Here is a 21,138-nt window from a genome sequence, read left to right as displayed (position 1 = left end):
TCGATGTCGGCATGCATTGGGGCACTATCAAGGTATTATGGACGTCTAATCCTCGCTCGCGCATGAGAGCAGACTGAAGTGTCCCCCGTTAGATTTATGCGTTTGACAGCATCGCGACACTCATCGCGTCGTCGAGCGACTATAGATTGCCTGATCGAGCACCAAAAAGGTAGTTGGTAACAGGCCTCTTGGTTTTTCAGCCAGTATATGGAGCTAGAAGGTTTCGCAAAGCTGATACACTTCAGGTGGGAAGATACGATAACCCTTATTGAATGGTATTTTTTCTCCCAGTCTGCACGATCGTGGGAACCTTTCATTTTCTAACTCTAGGCAGCTTTATCAAGTTTCCCCCAACTTCACCGTTACTACACCAGGCTGTTGCACGGATGAACTATCTGCATAGCCCATACATGAAATCTGGAAAACTCCTCAATCGGGACCTTCTCTACACTCTCCATATAATAATGAATGAGCCAATTCGACTTATACGCCTCTTCGAGTGGAGATCACTTACGGATATGGAGATGGCTGCCATCGGCACTTTTTGGAAATATATTGGCGATATGATGGAAATTGATTTTGTGGCCGAGTTGAATAAGGATCGGTGGGACGATGGCATCAACTTCCTGGAGGACGTGACGCAGTGGGCGTCGAAGTACGAAGACGAGCATATGCGACGAACAAGGGATGGCCAGATACTTGTTGGCCATTTGCTGGACTTTTTCTACTCCTCGTATCCAGTGTTCATGCGGCCACTAATATATGGACTTGCGTTCGTCCTCATGGGCGATAGATGGCGCCAGATATTCAGGTAAGAACTGGGTGCATAACCATACAGGGGTTGATCTAACAATTTAGCAGCCTTCCAGAGCCTGGAACTGCGACAGTGGCCTTCACGTATACCTTTCTTCTCGCTCGGAAACTGTGTATGCGGTTCCTCGCTTTACCGCGCTCTATTGCCACCGACTACATCTCGGAGCCAGACATCAAAACCGGGCGCATGCATCACTACCATTATTTAAAAGAGCCTTGGTACCTGCCCGCAACAATATGGAATCGCTGGGGTCCTTTGGCATGGCTCGTGTGGGCTACCGGTGGGATGATTCCCGGGGATGGGGGGCCGGCGATGAAGCCAGAGGGTTTCTTGTTTGAGGACCTAGGACCTAAAGGCAAGATGGGCAAGGGCATTGAAGCGACGGCACATTTGGCAGAGGTGGCACAGGGGAAGCTTTCAAAAGGATGCCCCTTTTCCCGGTCGGCAGCCTCTTGAGCAGGGTGGTTTTCCATATATGGAAAGGTGTGCAATCCATACTGGAGTATCGCCCCACATTTATTGCAAGTATTGCAATACACCTTTCCATTCTTGGTCCGTGCGCATCCCACAACAGCTCACCTATATGGTCTCGGCAAAACCAGTGATCGGAATGGTCCGGTATGAGTTGGTATTGGTATGGTAAATACCGCCAAGACCTGGTATGGTTTGACAAAAACTTGATACCATGGTATTACCGGTATACCGAATCATACCAGTAACGCTAAAAATAAGCTCAGGTAAGAGGCTCACTGCGGAGAATGACCAGGCAGAATCCGAGCGGCGATGATTCCAGTGTCATCTGTAGGGCTTATTGACCAGTTTTCTGCCAGTTTATCTACTCCATTCAATCATGAATACCATCATCCTCACAATATCGACCTGGCTACCTTGGTCAGGTCGATCCCGGCACCGAACGGATGCTTTTCGTCTTTGCTGCCGGGTAGCTATCCCAGGAAGGCCCGAAGGTAAGGCGAGTGTTAGTGCGTATTAGAAAGTACTTCTCATTGCACCCAGTTTTATGAGTTCTTCCATGTAGGACGGAGCATGACCTAACGTATCACTGGCCAGACTTGTCAATCGCGTCGTCGGAGGGACAGGAAAAGCTTAAATGATCCTTTCAGGGACAGGAAAGCTTAAATGATCCTTTCAATCGAATTACTTCCGTGATGTTGGAGCCCGAAAATTTTTACGTTAGGCTAGTTGGACGATGGACCAAGATCGAATGATCGAAAGCCACCATACCTTAATTGGTGTATGTCATGATCATGGAATCTCCAGCGCCAACCTCGCCATCTTCGTTTACGACAAGTTCAGCATCAATCCGCTCCAGATCTCCTGCATCGTGTCCCGCGCCACATTTTTCCGCTACGACGCCATCGTCTAATTCTGTCCGTTATCCTGAGCCTCCGGACGAATTCGTACAAGACCATGTCACGTACCTGCGTCGCGCGAAGACGACGAAGAAGGCAGCTCGTCTCGGCTCGTCGCATGTGTGGAAGTACGGTCTTCATTACATCCGAGACAGTGACAAGAAAGAGGTATACTACTGTCACGAATGTGCGATCGGAAAGTATAAGCAAGAGTTATTTGTGATCAATGGCACGTCGGGGTGAGAAATCATCTCGAACAGAGGCACCAGATTGATCCACAAAGCGGCGTGAGGAAACGCGGTGCGACACGGGCGTCTGTATTGGAGCAACAGAAAGCGCAGCTGCTAGTAGCAATTTTTCTGGAAAGATACCGTTGAGAGGTTCAAAGAGCTTTTGATTCGTTGGGTTGTGTACTGCCATATTGCTTTCTTCCAGTTGGAGAACCAGTACTTCCGAGAGCTACTCTTCTTTCTGAACCCTGCTCTACTTAATCACCTCCCAAAGGCTGCGAAAACAATTCGAGGTTGGGTTATGGATGCGTTCCTGTCGAAGAAGCAACAGCTGAAAGAGGACCTCCAGCGGTCGCGGAGTAGAATCTCCATCTCCTTCGACCTCTGGACCTCGCCAAACCCGTACGCAATCCTGGGTGTCGTCGCCATGTGGATTGACGCCACCGGCAAGCGACGAAGTACCGTCCTGGGCATGCGACGCGTTCATGGCGAGCACAGTGGCGAGAATCTTGGGTCGACCGTTCTCGAATTATTGACGGAATATGACATTGGCGGAGATCAGATTGGATACTTCATGCTGGACAATGCTTCATCCAATGATACCGCTGTTGAGTTTATACTCAAGGAGCTCTGCCCATGGATGAAGCCGCAACAGCGTCGCCATCGCCGACTGCGCTGCTTGGGTCACATTGTCAACCTCTGCTGCCAGGCGTTTCTCATGGGTCGAAATTGTGAGAAGCATTTGGCGAAGCTTGAAAGCACCACCAGCGCGGAGATTACGTGAAGGTAGAGGAGCTGTGGAAGAAGTTTGGATGTTTAGGCCGGCTCCATAACCTTGTGCGGTACATCCGGCTTACTCCTCAAAGGCGGGAGGAGTTTGCAGCAATTATTATCGGCGGCCATCTCTCCGAATTCGATGGGCTCGAGCTTATCCAGAACAACTCCACACGCTGGAATTCGTGGTTTCATTCGATCACACGAGCGTTAAATGTTCGAGAACGTTTGGAAATCTTCTCAGCTCGTCATAGTTTTCGACTTTGGACTGTCTTCTCCGCGAGATCAACGAGACGAAGGATCACTACCATGACATTCACGAGGAAGACGACGACGACAACTTCACGTGGAGGTATCTCCAGGTTGTGCAGATGCTGCGTGGTCAAAGTGCGAGGAGTATTACAGCAACCGACAACGGAATTGGCAACATCGATTTCCTGAAGATACTGATCTTCCGCCAGCGTATTACGCAGCTCAAGTACTCAATCCGTATCGAAAGTGGGCATGGTTCAGGCAAGAATGGGTTCTTCAGGGCGACGAAGGAAGACAGAAGTGGTATGAAAGCGCACAGCTGGCGGTGAAGCAGCTCTGGGAGACAGAGTATAAGGAAAGTACCCTGTTGAGGCGCTACCACCTCCAGTCAGGAAGGACAAGGATCCAGACCCAGCATTCGATCGGCAGAGGGAACATAAGCGCATTCGCATAGACGGCCCGGCTGCTGCCACCGATCTGTATGAGCAGTATATTTCGACCGACCGGCTGCATGACGAGGAGGCAGGTTGCGATGAGGCCATCGCCTATTGGCTATCCGTTATGACTCGCAAAGAGACCTCGCCCGCTTCGCTCTGGATCTATTTGCGGTTTCCCCAATGTCAGATGAGTGCGAACGGCTGTTTAGTAGCGCAAAGCTTGGTATAGTTGATCGTCGAGGTAGGCTTAAGGCAGATATCATAGAGGCTTGTGAGTGTCTACGTGCCTGGTATGGGAAGCCTCGGGCTGAGGATAGCGAAGATAGCGGGGATAGCGAGAATGAAAGCGAATAAGCGATCAAGTTGACAACTAGTAGCCAATACATTTCCTATTTTTGCAACCCGCCTCATTCTGAGCGGTCTTGGCGGTATTACTGGTATTACCGGTAAGCCATACCGGTAAGGATATCAGCAGGTGGTATGGTATGGTATAGAGGTCATACCATACCATACCGGACCATTCCGATCACTGCCTGCCAGCGCGCTCGGAAATCGTATAACCTGGGAAATGGTTCCATGGGAAGATGCTCCATTCGTCTTGCAAAGCATCCATGTTAACAAACGGCTTGCTGGACGAGCCTCTGTCTGAGGCATGCTGGGGCTTAATAGGAACGTCGTTATCCATTTGGCTGCAGGAAGAAAGAAGGTGCATTGTTTGGTGAAGGTTTCAGTGCGACGCGACACTCGGAAATTCGGCTCAAACGTGTCTAATCGCCCAAGTATTTGCACATCCTTTACATATGAAATTAATATGGGACCGAAGTACTACGACCTTGAGTAAGGTAAGGCTAGTGACCACGCGCGTCAGACGCGACTAGATCAGGTGTAGGTGCTACCCTAGATCACCTCTAGCTTCAACGGCTTCAACGCGTGGTCAACGTTCAAGGCGTCGGCGTGGATTGAAGCTCTCAATGTGCAAGTGAGATTGAATTGATTGAATTGAAACACGTGACTTCCACTTCAATATTATTGAAGAGGTGGAGGTGGAGGTGGAATTGATCGCCACCCTGCCCCTGTGCACAGCACGAATACCCACGACCCAACACTGATCAGTGGTTGAACGTCTGTTTAACCACAGAAAGTTAGGTATCGAAAAGCATCCCCGTTTCCTCGAAGAATTCCCTGCGAGACCTATTTCTATAGGTTGCACCATAGTCCCGAGAGAGGAAGTTTGCAAGTGGAAGAGAAAGACCCGATTCCTTGAAGAATTCCCTGCGAGACCTATTTCTATAGGTTGCACCATAGTCCCGAGAGAGGAAGTCTATGCTACACACACGACAAGAACCGACTAGACCAAGCCGGTAGGAAAGCCTTGACATCACAACAATCAACATGTCACAAGGACAAACAGAAGGCATAAGGGTTATACAGCCTCAAGAAGATGTACGCCTACGCCAACCTATTTCTGCTCAGGAATTTATGCGCGGAACCGACTTCGCGGCCGATTTTTCCGCTATAGACCCTCAGCTTCGATTGAAAGATATCTCAGTCGATAATATAACGGAGATACATGCAACCACGTACGCAGCTAAGGCCCTTAAAGCCTATACTCTTGAGAAGATGTGGGATGATGAAGTCTTCCATGCTTTCCAACAAGACTTTGAAGGATGGACGCTAGACATGTTCCTTATGGTTGAAATTTCATACCGGCGGGAGCTCCGCCGGGTTCTCCGCCGAAAGGGAGTATATACTGGGACGAACCACCAGCGAATCGAACGATCCAGGGTGGCAAACCACGCAATCAACGCAACCGAGTGACGGGATTGCGTGGATTGCCAGCTTACATCATCAAATCCTCGATTGCGTTGAGCAATCTGAATCTCAATTGCGTGGATTGCGTGGATTGCTGGCGTTGACGGTTGTCAATATGCTATTCGGAGATAACGACAAAGTCCTCTGGCCCGTCCTCCAGCCAAGACCGGATGGACTGTGCGGCGCTGATGGTCTTCACCTCAAGTCTCCTGCGCAGCCGGGTAACCATCAGTCCAGCAAATGAAAACGCCCTTTCGCACTCGGCAGACATGGGCGGGACGGATAGCATATCGAAAGCCATCCGCGCCAGCCGCGGATATGTCGCCTCTTTGAGTTTCCAGTACTGAAATGGATCATTGATCTCCCCGTCGTCTGCCCCGATATCGACGGTCCAACGATCCAACTCGTCGGCGATAGGGCGCGTCGGCAGCCGGTAATCACCATTCGTGATATGGCTCGATTGCACCCTGTGCCTCATTCGAAACTTTTGAAATCGTCCAGATCGTCGGGTGGCTGGAAATTCTCCACAGCAGTGGCTGGACCCTCCTCCTCGACGTTCAGCGACTTATAGTCACTTTCCCAGATGGCTCGGACGATCCGCCGGGCTTCCGTGACCCATTCGGGTCGATGAGCCCAAGCTTCTTCGAACCACTGTAACCGCAAGGCAGGATGCAGAGCGATGGCCGAGTAGTATATCGGACACTCGATGAGTTTCGCGTAGTACTTATCAATTTTTCCAACCCAATTCGACGTTGATTGCGAAGTGGCCAGAATCCGGCAGGTCTCTGGCCATCGTTTTGGCTTCTTCAAGCTTCTCCAGAAGATATTCGAACGCCTGGATGATATCCCATGCGGTTCCATAGGCTATGAGCTTCCCGTCTTTGCGGACACGGACTTGCGCGTCTCCTTCAAGTGCCTTGAGAGCATTGGCAAAATGTCTCAGGACATCTCGAAATTGCTGATCACCATCCAATCGTTCTCCGTCAGTAAATCCTCATCTCGTATACACGCAGGCCTGGCTCTACTTCTCGACCTGCCTCTGCTGTGCTCGAACCGTTCGATCGCGACAAGGTCGTCGAGAAATTCGCGAAGGAGAAGAGCCCGATCCATCATTTTGTAATGAGACAGCCAGCGCGTCATGTTATCGGTCACAACGTCGACCGGCCTTTTCGTACCATCCTTCTTCTCCTGCAGGCTCCGTAGTAGATAGGTCAGCCTGTCGGATCGATGAATCCAATGGACGAGATTGTGGAGTTTGCCGATCGGACCTTTTTTTCGCCAAAGGTTGTGCTGAGCCAGGTCGAGAATATTGGTACGATCTTCTGAATCGAAGACCTCGTCGTCTTTTCCAAAGAGCAGTGCTTTCGCTACAAGGTTGATAATATGTCCAAAGCAGCGGACCCTTCTTTGCCTCCCATCGAAACTGAATTGGTCACCCAGGGCCCTCATCGCGGTGTCGTTGTTCTCCGCGTTATCCAACGTGAAGTAGCCAATCTTATCCTGTATCTCGAACGAGGTGATGACTTCTGCCACCTGAGAAGCCATGTTCTCTCAGTATGGGACTGCCGCAACTCAGGCATTCCGAGAAGTATTTTTTGTGGGCGCTTTTCCTTGGACAGGTAGAACGCAGCAATCCCGTACACAGCGTGCCGATTGGGCGATCTCCAGCCGTCAAACGCAAGATGGATACGGCCGGGGCACTCTTTCAATTCCTTCACCACAACGCCCTTGTATTGGTGATACTCTTCGAAAAGCCTGGACCGAATGGTCGTGTGAGTCATGTGTGACTGGGTCAGGCCAATTGAAGGATTGAGATAGTCGAGCAGAGAACGGAATCGAGGGGCTTCGATGGCGCGAAAGGCAACATTTGACTCGGTGATCCAAGCAAGTAGGAGTGATTGGAACACATTCTTATCAAAGTGATTCTTGAGCGTGTTGATCAAGGCCTGCTCTTTGCCGTCGTTTGCGTCGAGCTCGAAGAACTGTGCGATAGAGCGCTTCTTTGTTGTCGTACCTTTCGGCAGACGTTTCCCAACGGCCCAGAAATGCGGTGCGCATCGTGCAGATGGCGCTCGATATTTGTCGTTCCCTTCGCTGCAAAGCTTGGGGGTCCTTGGGGCGATTTCTTGACCGAACAGGTCCCGCATACCCACAGCCTATTGTCCCCGTTGTCTTGATGCTCAATGTCAAACCCAAAGCGCCAAATCCACGACTTGAGCTTGCCGGCGCGTTGGGATTTGGTGTAGCCGCGAAAGTGCTGCCATGGAAATGTTTCCCATTCTCGACTGCCTTGGGGCCTGCAGAAGGCAAAGAATCGAGATAGTCGCCCATCTAAGAGAAGAGTGGGATAATATGAGAGGCGTTACAAACATCCCGATTGCGGCACGATGATTGAGTCACTTTCCCCCTTACTCATGAACGCGTGGACGCCAGGTTCAGACACGAGCGCGTCGCGTTCATAACAGCAAGGGACTCTTGTCAGAATGGATGATTGGTCCAATTGTCAATCTGCCCTGAGCTGCTGACGCTTCGGCTTGGGTGAGATTTCTTCATATAATCCACTGGTCATCTACCCTACACACTTTCCACCGTCAACGGCAATTCCGTCAATCCCGTCAATCAACGCGAGATCGGATTGAATTGCCGGCTTAATCAGCCGACCATCGATTGCGTTGATTGAGTTGCCAGTTGCTCAACTGGATTGAGCAACCGGTTGCCAGGATTGAGTGGTTTGCCAGCCTGGACCAAGAAGCCTGCCTCAGGATCTTCTTCTGTCAGTGGAGGTGTTATAAGAGAAGCTTCTTCAAGCGCCTTAACCCTCTTATAGTCTTCTTCGTCTGGGTCGGTCTGTTCCTCTTCGTCTTCCTCGTCTGAGTCTTCGTCGAACACGCTCTCAAGCTCCGATTCTTCGTCAAGGATTTCCTGGTTGATTTTCTGGTCCTCCGGTATCTCAACGCGTTGAATAAGATCATTGATGCTAGGAAGCAGCTGCGGCTGCTCGAATTTCCCATCAAAATAGGTAAATTCGTCAAAAATAACATCCCTTGTCGAAATAACCTTTCTTCGTTGCGGAATCCAGATCCGGAAGATATTAGTCGAATTATATCCAACCAGGTATCCTATATGTGACCGTGGATCAAGCTTCTGCCTCTTTTTCTTGCCTAGCTGTGCGTTAGAAGTCATAGCGTAGGCCCTACAGCCGTAGGCCTTGAGCTGGGCATGCTGTTGAGGTTGATCCTTCTTCGTAAAGAGCTCAAGAGGTGTTTTCCAGTCTTCTGACGAATTCGGAGTTGAATTCGTAGTCCTAGGGTAATTCCACCGGACCGTTCTGCCCCTCCGTTTTGGGCTTGTGTATTCGAGGCTGATTTTTCTGCTGAAATTCCCTTCTTTCGTAGCCACTTCTTAATCTTATTAGTGAATAGCTCTCCGTCAGACCGTACAATTTTCACCGTGTAGTCAAAACGAAGCTTCATCCAGCTAACGAAATCTCGAAGTGCGGCTAGGTGGTGCTTTGAATGATAGGTCTTAAGGAAGTAGGGGAAAACCATGCCCGAATATGCGTCTGTGATGAACATCACACGGACATAGCCCTCGAAATCAGGGGTAAGCTCGGTCCAGTCGATCCAAATCTCTTGGCAGGGCTCTTGACGTTCGTCTCGAATAGGGTTCTTCGAGAAACCTGTCGTATTGCCCTCCCTTGAGCACAGTGCTGGCATTCGTAGGTTTTTGGGCCTCGAATATGCACTCCTTTTCGTAATCCTAGCTTATAAAGAGCTAGGGGTCCCGGGTGACCTAGTCTGGCATGCCAAAGGCTAGCTTCTGCTGTCGCTGTCGGTCTTGGGTCCCGGGAGCCTCTTCTTCTCGGCTTAGAGGCTTGAAAACCGCTTCTTCAATATCCTCCTTCTGAATAGGCTGGAAATCGAGAACAAACTGGCGATATTTCCGAAATAAAATACAAATCGGTCTCTTGTCTCGGTAGACTAGCCTTGTGGGCTCTGTGAAGGTATCCCAGTAGATTCCTTCGTCTCGAAGAGCCTGAAAAGATACCAGGCTTGCTGAAAATTTCGGACAATAAGCAACGTTCTTTAATCGTAAAGACCGTAATGACCCGTCTAGGGCCGTGACCGTAACGTTGACTCTGCCGTAACCTTTGATCCGGACTTCTGAATCCCTGTGACTAGGTATTCGTTTCTTGCTTTTCTAAAAGATCGGAATTTCGATAGGTTATTGCAAATATGTAAAGAAGCTGCTGAGTCTAGCAGAGTCGACTTTCGAAGAGGGTAGTCGTTAGAGGCGGTCGTTTGGCTAGCCTTAAAGACAAAGGCAGGGTTTGCGTGCCCAACGATTCTTCCGACTATCCGACTCTTCGGTAGTTGCTAGGCCTCCTTCTCATGACGGATTTTTTCCACCTTCTTTCTTAAATCTGGGTCTTTTCAGGGCCTTTTGCACCTTTCTTCCATTCGAGGATTCGAATCACACCATGAGGGCGTTTATCCTCGAAGAGAGCCCAGCAGTCAGAAAGAACATGACTTATCCGTCCACACGCAGGGCATCGGTTTTATCGGTTTTATCGGTTTTCTCAGTGTTTTTGGTTGTGTCAGGTTTCTTCCCTTTCTCTTCTTTTTCGGTCTTTCTTCAGAAGGGTTGTTTTCATCAGTTTCTTTATCAGCTAGAAAGCCGGCACCTCTCTTGATTCCTCCTTTCTGCTGGTGCGGCTGTTGCTCTGCAATTTCTCTGATTTTCTAGCAACAAGCTGAAAGGTCCAGTGAGTCGAAGAAGGTGGTACTGCTGCCAAAGTAGGCGTGCTTCCTATAGAGTCTGGTCGAAGAGCTTGATAGACCCTATATTGAGCAGTTGCTGCTTCTTCATCGATTCTTCGGCTATCTTCGTAGAAGATAGTAGCGTATCCGTCGCTAAGAGGTCGGATGACGCTAGCTATATCTCGTAGCCACTGGCCTGTTAGTGCCTCAGATAGGAAGTAAAGGTCAGCTTCTTCTATAATCTCTTCCCACTTAGTCAGCCAGTCTAGTATGTTAGTCTTAGTACTAGCATGAAGGTGACTAGAATACTGCTTCCTAATTCGGTCAGTCATAAAGCCGCGTGAAGGAGCAGTCGATGCTTCCAGCTTCTGCAGCCACTGCCGAAGCGTATCCCCCTCTCGAAGGGAGGTAAGTTTAGCAGTGCTGATAGACTCCGTAATAGCTGTACGGGCTGCAGTGATTAGCTTAGTCTCGTAAAGGTATTCCCTACGCCTGCTTTCATAGTCAGCAGTAGCAACAGAATAAGCTCTCTGATTTATGGAGTTAAGGTCGACGTAGTGGGTAGCTTCTTCAGCAAAGTCAGTGAAGCTAGGTCGGTTAGGGGGCTCCAGAGCATTTGATCCGTCTCGAAAGATCAACTTGTGGATAGTTCTATCCACACGGGCTCTAATCTCCTTAACCCAACGGTCCCAGTCCTGGGGCTCCGTTAGAATCGTTCGCTTCGTCGTAGCCATAGCCGAGGTCTTCGACATCTTCAACTGCCGTAGAGGGGCCGAAAAGGTGGCGAAGATAAGCCGAGGTGGTGTGAAGCGTGCGGGAAGGGGTTCTTTCTCAAGGTTGCAACTTTGCCACCGGAAGTTACAGAAACAGTTCTGTTTCTCCCGGGCTCATAACTCTCGCGAAGGAGAGAGCAAAAGCGGGCATAAACGTGGATAAAGGGACTTTTTGAAGGTCGAGTATCACCCCATCAGATGTTTTTTTTTCTCCCTCCCCCGTTCAAGCAGCCCCTTTTATATCCCTCCACGCTTCTCCCAAGTTGATATCCCGTTTTCAGGTATAGTATACATTCTATCAGGAAGAGGGCACTTCTTGCCACTTACTGAAGGCCACGTAAGTCATCTACGTCAGCAACATCAGCTCCATCTCCCCGATCAAATAGCTCTTCTAGCTATGAAATCGATAGTTCAGTCTCTCGAGGTCCCCGAGCCAGTAATAGTTATGCCGGACTCCTCAAAGGGTCCCCGTTCGAATAGGAGATCCTCCGGACCCCTCAGTGGTCTAGGAAGAAGAAACAACAGTCTGCAGACTTCCCTTCTTACCTGGTTTCAAGCTGTATTACCTAGAGAGACCTAGAGACCTCAACTCGTTCGGACCTTCTTCTCGACACTTGAAGCGGTGAAGTGACACAGCCAGGTGGTTGACACAGACAGGTGGTGAGGACCCACTTTACGTGGGTCTGTGGGACGAGTAATAAGGGATTTTCCGGTGATCTGCCGGATCTGGCGATTCGCCGGATTTTGGGCTCATTGCATTCCAGCAAAGAACTGAGAATAACTTCACGAATACTATTTGAATTGTTCTAAAATCTTATAAGAGCAGTTAATAATGCTCAAAGATGCCACTCAATCTTTTTGAAGTCATCCAGCCATCGAGGTCGTCTTCTGTTACTCTCCGATCGCGCAAGTCCCCGAAATGCACCCATTGCCTCCCGATCACTATCAACAGCTAAAGAGGGCCTTTGAGGACAGGATATGTCGTTTGAAGTTATCATTGCCTTATTATTTGCGTTATTATATAGTGTGTTTGGTACCTGCAATGCTATGGCCCGCTCTGGTGTGAACGGAAGAGTGACAATTTTTGCAGCGTGAACATCCTGACTCCTCTCGCGACCCTCAGAAGCCACCCGTCGCTCATTCTGCATTTTCTGTGGCTTTTCCACTTTCAAAATCTTCAGCTCTTGTTAATAATGCCAATTTATCTCCTTATTTTGCTTCACGGCCTCCGTCATCCGTCGTTTTCTCCCAATTTCCGCCTCTCATTGCTTCCTCTTCTCTAGAGCGAGAGCTTTTGCTCCGCTGCCTTCTGCTGTCGCTGAAGCTTTCAGGCCTCCTTCTTCAGAGCCTCCTCTTTCTTTTGGAGTCCTTTCACTGTCATTTTTGGCGAGCTTGAGCCACAATTTTAGAGCTAAACACCTCGTCTGCACTAGAATCTGTACAGCAGAAGAGATCATCTTTGAAGCCTTACCGGTCTGCCTGCGCTGGTTCTTGTGACTACTTGTTCTCTGCATACTTTAACTCTCATATCAAGCACTTAAAACTCATATTGAGGGCTCCCGAGGGTGCTGCTCAGCCTTCGGCTGTTGCGGCCAGCATCAACAGAGGACTTCTCGACTACTTCCTGAAATGCGTTCCAAAACACAGTCTAGATCTTCGATTTCAGCAATCCAATGAACCTTTTGATTTGTCTGTGTACTGGATAAGATCATGCGTATACGCTGTTGAGAGAGGCTGAATAACGATACATCAAGGGTTGCAGCCGATGAATGGATTGAGGAAACACCACAACGATCACTCGGTGCCGGTCACACCACTCCATAAATTCGATACTAAAATGGTTAAGTGGCCATCGGGAACCAAAGGCGATAAGCACAACCGTTTCGAGCTTTCACCCTGGTAAACCGGTCGAACGTACCGGTGAGCTGCTCATTTCAAATATTGTGATTCGTCCACCTCGTTTTTGACGTGTTAAAAATATTTATTGACGACTTGATTCACGTTTCACGAACCAAAAGTCCAGAGTTTGTGCTGGCTTGTCTTGGTGGATGAGAAATGGGGCAGCGATGCCATCTCTTGACTGACGCACATCTTGAACGTAAGGGAGGATGGGTTGCCATTTTTTAATACGCCGAGCAATTTTGCCTTGTTTTCTTATAATAAGAGGAATACCCTGTTCGTTCAAATGCTCATAAGGAATAGAAAGCCCATTTCATCCATGTTATACGTGTTTTAGGGTAGGGTGTCGAATTTCTCAATTTTCGTGCACGTCTTTCCTTGTCAGGTGTGAAAGCGGAGCCTCGCGCACTGAATTTCAAGCTAAAAATAAACCTTACATTCAGATGCATAGATAGGTTCTTTTCAGAAGATGCTTGTACCGTCGAATCACGTTCAATCTGGCTCATTACGGGTGCGTAGAATGAAGTTATCCAGCTCGCCCTTCCAACCCCATTTTTGCAGTATCCTGAGCCAAGTTCTGCACTATGGATAGAATGGGAGAATCCCACATGATTAAAGCCTACGATGAAAGCCAATAATGTTCTGTTTTTGCTGTATTGGCTGAAATGACTTACACAATCTGTCGGCATCCTATTTTGGCCGTTGCTTGGTTTGATGTCAGCACCGCAGCGCATTGCCCCTAGATAAAAGTTCTAAATATATGCCAGACTTTCACTGCTTCTGATGATTCAGGAAATCAAAGGATACGTCAATTGGCACCGTTGTTGTTGAGCTATTGTCGATTGATGTTGAGCGTGCGAAGTCGCCGCAATCCGGCAGATCACCAGATCCGGCAGATCATCGGAAAATCCCTTACCATTCCCACACAACTCTCCCCTGTAAAAATTCTTCTCTTCTGCGGGCTGTTAGCAGCCTGTTAGTGGATAATTATTTTCAGGTCACCCGACCATGCTTCTGCCTCTCTAGCCCTAACGGGGCTCTAGCAAGCACCAAAGGCAGACTTTGGAGAGTTCGTCTCCTCTTGGGAAGCTGGTCTCGAATAACGGCATGCCTCGCGCTGCCTCGCCTTCTGCCGCCTCGCGGCATCGCCTTCTTCTGCCGCCTTTACTTGCTGGCCTCGACTTCTGCCGCCTCGCGGCCCCGACCTCTTCTGCCGCCTCGCGGCCCGACTTCTTCTCGCCCTTCCTGGCACGCCTCGCGCTGCCTCGCACCCTCTGCCGCCTTTACTGGCTGGCCTCGCCTTCTGCCGCCTTGCGGCTCTGCCTCCTTCTGCCGTCTCGCGGCTCCGAACTTTGCCGCCTTGCGGCCCTTTCTGCCGCCCAGCGGCCACGACTTCCTCTGGACTGGTGGGCCGCGGGGCCCCGAGGAGCTACAAGAGCCTAGAGCTCAAGGCCTCACCCGGGTGTCCCCGGGCTGCACACCAATCGACAACACCTCCACCACCTGCTTGCTACGAGGAGCAGGCACGGGGACTTCGCCGACTGTCATAACCACGAAGTGGCCCGGATCGAACGCTCCTGCGGAGAAGACAATCGCCATCGGGGCGAATCCCCGACTAACATTGCTACACTCTCTGCTTCCTTTTTCTTTTCTTTTCTTTCTGCCCCGTAGGCCCTCCTCGAGGGCTTGCGGCCGGCCCATGACTTCGTGGGCTTTCTCAGTCACCCGGCCTCGGCCAAAGACTGACTACTATTACAGCTTCACTGCCGTGCCTGGAACCCGCTGACGGGGGAAGGGCCCCGAATTTCCGACCGGCCTCAGAGCCTCAGAATTGCTAGATGGAGTGGTTAGGTGCTACACACGGTCCTTAGTCCAGGTACTCGGGATATTCTATGTATCTAGTCTTCTCTAGCCTAGCACGTCTTTTGCCCTTATAGGGATGTCCCAGACGGTACCCGTGCCACGCCCCACTTAATCTCGCGTTCGTTCCTCACCAGCTCCATAAGCTGGTGCTGGACACCACAGTAGCCAGTACACCGCAATAGCCAGAATTTTCACCGTCTAACTTCAATCACCTACACTTCAACCAGATCACAATCCTTTGACTTGCAGAGATGGAAGCACGTATCCAAGAAGCTCTTCGATATATTGAACATTTTTCTGGTGCGAAGGTGGCCACGGTTGCTCGGGAATTCGGCGTACCACGCAATCGATTGCGATACCGCCTTGAAGGCCGTCCTCCCAAAACAGGCAGACCAGCCACGAATTTGAAGCTATCGCGACCAGAAGAGGCGGCTTTGTGTCGTTACATCGATCGCCTTGACAATATCAACCTTGCGGTACGCCCAGAGTTCGTCACCGATGCGGCAAATCACATCTTGCATCAGCGATCTGGTCAAGCCGATCTCGTTATTGGTAGCAGGTGGACTTCTCGCTTTCTCAAACGTCACGGCTACTTCAAGAAGCTTCAAAAGAAGCTCCACTCAGAACGTCAAGCCTCCGAAGACCTCACCCGCGTCAATCAGTATTTCCAGAGCCTCCACAAGGTCATCCAAGAGAAGGGTATACCTCCTGAAGATATCTGGAATATGGACGAGACCGGATTTCGGATCGGAGTTGGCAAAGATCAATTGGTCGTCACTAAACGAAAGAGAGCCCATTATTTTGCTATCCTGAGAACAGGAGTCTGCCACTGCGATCGAGGCTATCTCGGCTGGTGGAGCTTTCATTCCCGCTTTCTTAATCCTATCTGGACAGATGCACATGACCTCATGGTATCAGATACCTGGTCTAGATCCCGATACAGCTATCCGACCTACATCGACCGGCTACTCAAACGACGAAATTAGTCTGGAATGGCTTCAACATTTTGACAAGCATTCGGCAAAGACCTCGAGAAGCTCGAAGCGTCTGCTAATTCTCGATGGCCATGGCTCCCACCACACAAGGCAATTCATTCAGTATTGCGACGAACACGGCATCATTCCATTCGGTATGCCCCCGAATCTCACGCATCTACTCCAGCCTCTGGATGTTGTGGTATTCCAGCCATTGAAGCACTACCACGCCAAAGCGCTGGAAGTTATGGTTCGAGACGGCCTTGTCAATATAACCAAACTCGAATTTCTTTCCTGCATTCAGCAAGTACGATCACAAGCCTTCAGACAAAATACTATTCGCTCTGCATTCCGAAAAACGGGAATCTGGCCACCGAATCCACAAGCGGTACTCCAGCTGCTGGAGGCTCGTCAGACGAAAAAGACGCCCACTCCTCCCCCCAATTTAGAACCACACTCTTCACCATTCGAGACGCCACTGACTCTTCGGCAAATAAACAAAGTAGCTGATAAACTCGAGATCGTACTCCAAGAAGACGAGGATCTAAATCCCGAGTTTTCTCGTGATTTGGGTCGCTTTATTCGGGGATCACTATCTCTGGCTACCGAACTTGTGCAGACCAAAAGAGATCTGGGAAGGACCAAAATGGCCGAACGCATCCAACAACAACGTAAGGCGATGAAGAACACGCAACTGCAATCCGGAGGGGTTTTGACGGTAGCCCAAGGCCGTGAAATGGTACAGAAAAAAGAAGAAGACCAAATCGCTAAGGCTAGAAAGGTGGTCGAGGCCGCGGAGTTGAAGGCACGCAGCGCGCGCAGGAGATGGTTTGAAGAAGCAGCAAAAAAGGCTCGTAGATGGAGGGCATCTGGAAGGCTACCCAGGGTGGAAATATGCGATTCTGAGCGGGGAACGAGGTGGCTGAAGCGATTTTAGTTGGAGGAATCGAAAATCTGGCTATTGCGGTGTACTGGCTACTGCGGTGTCCAGCACCAGCTTATGGAGCTGGTGAGGAACGAACGCGAGATTAAGTGGGGCGTGGCACGGGTAATCAATACTACTACTACTACTACTACTACTAATACCATTCCCACAATCTGAGAATTTACCTACGAAAAGTCCCTTTATTCACATTTATGCCCACTTTTGATCTCTCCTTCGCGAGACAATGAAGGAGGCCGGCGTTGGGATAAAGTTACTTTCCCTTTTCTGTATTAGTTTTTGTGTGAGATTTGCTTGTCAATCAGTTCGTCAGGTCGACTACCTATTGAAACAAGCCAATTACATTATTGCATGACACCAAGCATGTCGTATCAAAGCCTAAGTAAGTGGCTGCGGCTGCCTGCCAGCGCTAGGCGGCTGCCACTGCCTAAACAGGCAAAGCTTACCATCAATTAACTGGTGGCATACAAAGAAAGCATCAAGCACAGTGGACCTATCCCGCGGCATGACAAGACATGCATTGTAACGCAGCTGCACTAGTGGGGTAATGCCCCAAAGATTCTGGAACTTGAACACTTTTACTGGTGCCACGTTGAGGCTCATGTCTTGTCCTTTCTCCATGACGTGGCTGGTTCGTGGAGTTTTGAGACAGTTGCTCTCTGGGCTGCGGTCCGTGCGTTGGGTGGTGGAGGATCGCGGGGTAAGGAGGTGGAAGGAAGAACCTTTCATTCCTCAAGGTACATGAGCATCAACTGGCACTAGTAGAGGGCTGAAGTTCCTATCTCACACCTTGTCTTTTCCATCTACCGACGTCACCTAGAATCTGACAAGTGCAGTCATGGCTACATATGCATGTCGCTTGCAAAGCTAGCTATTAACTTAGGGAGCGTCGAGTCTGGGCAGACAGTTCTATTGGTCGGGACGGCTTATGGAGCTGGCCTTTGTCACACCCCTTTTTATTTTTTATTTTTTTAGTTGTATTACGCCCGGAGGGTTCCCCCTATAGAGCCACTACGCTAACCTATGTACCTTCTGTACATGGTTCCATCTCACCTAAAGCCCCACGCTTCTTTTTATCAGTTTCCAGCCTCCTTCGCTGTGACATGACAGGCCTGCTTGAAGGTCAGTTTCTCCAAGTGTTCAGCGTCCTACCTTCAGCGACTGAAGCGCGGTCTGCCGGGCGATAATCTCCGCCATCAAGATGGGCTCAATAATGAACATGGCCGCAATGCCATCAGGTCGAGCTGCGGTACCACTGCTGACCCCTCTCGAGCAAATCGCTCCCCGATGTTGGAGTCGCTTCGTCTTCCCCTTTCAACTTCCCAAAAATTACGACATTCTTGCTGTATCACGAGTCCTTCGCACTGGTCTTGACGCCACAAAGCGGCGCTTTCCACTTTTCAACTGCGAAGTTGTCCCAGACACTCAATCTGCTCAAGCAAATGCCTTGAAGATGCAACAAATCGATCCCAACGAAGTTCTTCCTCTTAAGGTCAAGGACTTAAGGGAGCCTCGGGCCTTCCCAATGTCATATGCAGAGCTCAAAGCCAAACGTTTTCCTATTTCTGCATTTCAACCAGGGGCCCTGTGTCGAACTCACATCTGGTCACCAATCGGCAAGCCATGGCCGGCTATTTTGGCCCAAGCAAACTTCATCGGGGAAGGTTTGTTGCTAAACGTTTGTCTTCATCACTCGATTTTCGACGCGTTCACCATCAACACCTTTCTCAGGATCTGGGCCGAGGAATGTCGTGCAGAGGGATGGGCCGTGTCGGGTTCAGCAACGACCGACGAGGGGCTTCTGGAGGACAGAGACGCCGTGATCGACTCTGACTGTGCCTCAAATGGTCTTGAGGGCCGATCAGAGGATCATCCAGAATATACGGTACTCACGGACCCCGCAAACCAAGTTCCTGGACTCAATACGGAAGATTATCGAGGACAAGTCTTTCACTTCACTCCGGACGCTCTTGTAAGGCTAAAGCGAGATGTTTCACGAAACGGTCCCTCCGCGCCAGGCTATATTTCTACGACAGACGCTCTCACAGCTCTGGCTTGGAAATCAGTAATGCGTGCGCGGTTCTCGCGGACACCTGTCCGGGACGATGACACGTCCATCCTCAACATTTGCGTTGGCGGCCGCACCCGATTGAAACCTCCAATCCACCCAGCTACATTGGGCTGTTTCGTGACGTTTGGCCAAGTTCAACTACCAGTTCGTCAAATAATCTCACCGAGCAGTCTACCGGATGTCACGTCAGCAATCCGCCGGGCTCTTATGGACATTGACGAAAAGTTCAACGGCAGTTATGCCGGCGACATCATGGAATTTGTTAAGAAACAACCTAATTTGGGTGCGATAGTTCCGACTTCCCTTTTGGACTTACCGGGTCTCAATCTCTTATCGACCAAATGGCCCGATTTTGACTGGCACAATATGGAATGGGGCAATATGCTCGGTAAAATTGAGGCACTCAGGACTCCAAGCACAGGCCTCCTCCCCCATATGCAGATAATTCTGCCGAAGCTGGCAAGCGGGGGGGTGGAGATTATCATTTGCGCGCAGGGAAATCTGATGGAAAAAATAACGACGGACACCGCGTTGGCGCAATACACTGCAGAGTAATGCAATGCATTGCAATTTATTCCGCCTGGAGGGACCAACCCTAGAGGGCCGCGACACTAAGCTATTTACAGATCCTCCACCTTCCTTTGTCATCATACTTTCTTGGCATGCAATTGTTAAGAAAGTAGCGTAGTTTCAACCAAATTGCTTAACATCTGCATCTCAAAGCCATTGAGCCGCGCTTCGCGCTGGCTTTGGCAGCGGCCATGGCATCTGCCACGAGCTCGCATGCCAGCTCAGATCCCTTCGATCTGGGTGTTCATACCCCGCCCAACCTCGCTACACTAGCCCGTGCGGCTCAGCTCCGAACCAGCTCCCCGGCACTGATCCGCCCGATCGGTGTCTCACCCCGGCGACCGGCGCAGACGCCGTCCTCGCCCCTAGTCCGACTCTCCAACGCCGCCGCTACGGAAGGAGCGCAGCACGAATCCACGCCTTACAGGACAGGACCCCCAACCCTGTTACTCTCCAACCAGTTTCTATCGTCGACGGGGCTAATAGAGTCGCCCAAGAGCAGACCGATGCATACTGTTAGTCACGACGCGTGTCGATCTTTTCGCGGGTGTCGACGCAGGCGACGCGCTTCGCCCCACCATATTCACGGCCTCAGCCGGCGTCTCCATGATGAGGCCCCTCAATGCCTAGCTGGCGTTCGCTTCAGGCTTCTTGTCGAGTTCGTCGGATCCCCCTTATATGAGTTTCCTTCCTCACTTTCTGTGTACTTCGTAGTAGTAGGATTTATTTCGCCCGGAGGGAGGTCCCTATAAGGCCTTTACACTGTCTAGAGTACAGTTCAACACGTTTGTTCCTTGACTCCCCAAGCCCCACAGATCATCTTACGCTGCGCCAACCGTACCACTGTTTTCGCTTCATGACAGACCTGCTTGAAGGTCAATTTCTCCAAGTGTTCAGCATCCTATTCCCAGCAACTGAAGCGCGATGTGTCGAAGTTGAAGCGTGGTTGTGTTAGTCATTGATGGTGGTTGGTACGCCGATTGTGTTTTCTCATGACGCTGTTCGCTGTTGACGGGCGGGAACCCGGGTGTGCCCTGTTCGCCCAGGGGTGCCTCCAGCCGGCTTCGAACCGACCCCTCTGCGACGCAGAGGCTCCAGACGTGTCACCACTACGCCATGGAGGCTGTACTTCGTAGGGAAGGTACGGAGTACACATAAATAAATTTTGCGGGGGCCGGTCCTCGCCACAGCCGTAGCCACAGATTGACCCACTATGGTGGATTTTTAGTAGAAAGTGGTGGATCGATAATCACCCCCTGGATAAAAGGTAGTCACAGAGGTGTCTTTGCATATGATCAGATGGGTGTGTGTGTATTGTTGTGCCCTCCCCTCGCTGCCCTCTTCTAGGCTCCTTATTTATACCCCCCTTTCGTAGGTACAAGTACTAGGGGGCTGGGCTCCGTTCCCAGCCTCCTTTGCATATAGGCTTTCTGGGCCTCGTATATGCAGTCTCCCAATAGCCTATGTGTCTTATGCTGTCTCAAATCTCTCTGCAGACTACTCTTCTGACTAGCCCTAACAGGACCCTTAGCTGTATACCCAACTCAGGATCTCAGTGCTTCGCGACACATTATCATCGGTATAGGAAAGGATTTC

General features: G+C 50.3%; 3 protein-coding genes across 3 annotated transcripts; all 3 read left to right on the top strand.

The window, feature by feature from the left end:
• Positions 1-11: 11 nt before the first annotated feature.
• Positions 12-1,270, top strand: HRG_06743 (Dephospho-CoA kinase; the record flags this gene model as incomplete). Its single annotated transcript, XM_044865214.1, has 4 exons — positions 12-32; positions 93-169; positions 335-811; positions 862-1,270. The coding sequence occupies 4 exons, from the start codon at positions 12-14 to the stop codon at positions 1,268-1,270; spliced, it is 984 nt and encodes a 327-aa protein (XP_044720154.1).
• Positions 1,271-2,715: 1,445 nt separating this feature from the next.
• Positions 2,716-3,198, top strand: HRG_06742 (restless-like transposase; the record flags this gene model as incomplete). The annotated part of the gene is made up of 1 exon (XM_044865213.1): positions 2,716-3,198. The coding sequence occupies one exon, from the start codon at positions 2,716-2,718 to the stop codon at positions 3,196-3,198; it is 483 nt and encodes a 160-aa protein (XP_044720153.1).
• A 12,037-nt stretch (positions 3,199-15,235) lies between these two features.
• Positions 15,236-20,172, top strand: HRG_06741 (DDE superfamily endonuclease domain-containing protein; the record flags this gene model as incomplete). The annotated part of the gene is made up of 6 exons (XM_044865212.1): positions 15,236-15,754; positions 15,804-16,208; positions 18,012-18,139; positions 18,198-19,255; positions 19,696-20,011; positions 20,040-20,172. 6 exons carry the CDS (start codon positions 15,236-15,238, stop codon positions 20,170-20,172), a joined length of 2,559 nt encoding a protein of 852 aa, XP_044720152.1.
• Positions 20,173-21,138: the final 966 nt, after the last annotated feature.

Source organism: Hirsutella rhossiliensis (genome assembly GCF_020360975.1).
Source record: "Hirsutella rhossiliensis strain HR02 chromosome Unknown scaffold00006, whole genome shotgun sequence".
NCBI classification, from domain to species: domain Eukaryota; kingdom Fungi; phylum Ascomycota; class Sordariomycetes; order Hypocreales; family Ophiocordycipitaceae; genus Hirsutella; species Hirsutella rhossiliensis.
The sequence above is the reverse complement of the archived record's forward strand: the minus strand, read 5'-3'. Positions and strand labels throughout refer to the sequence as shown.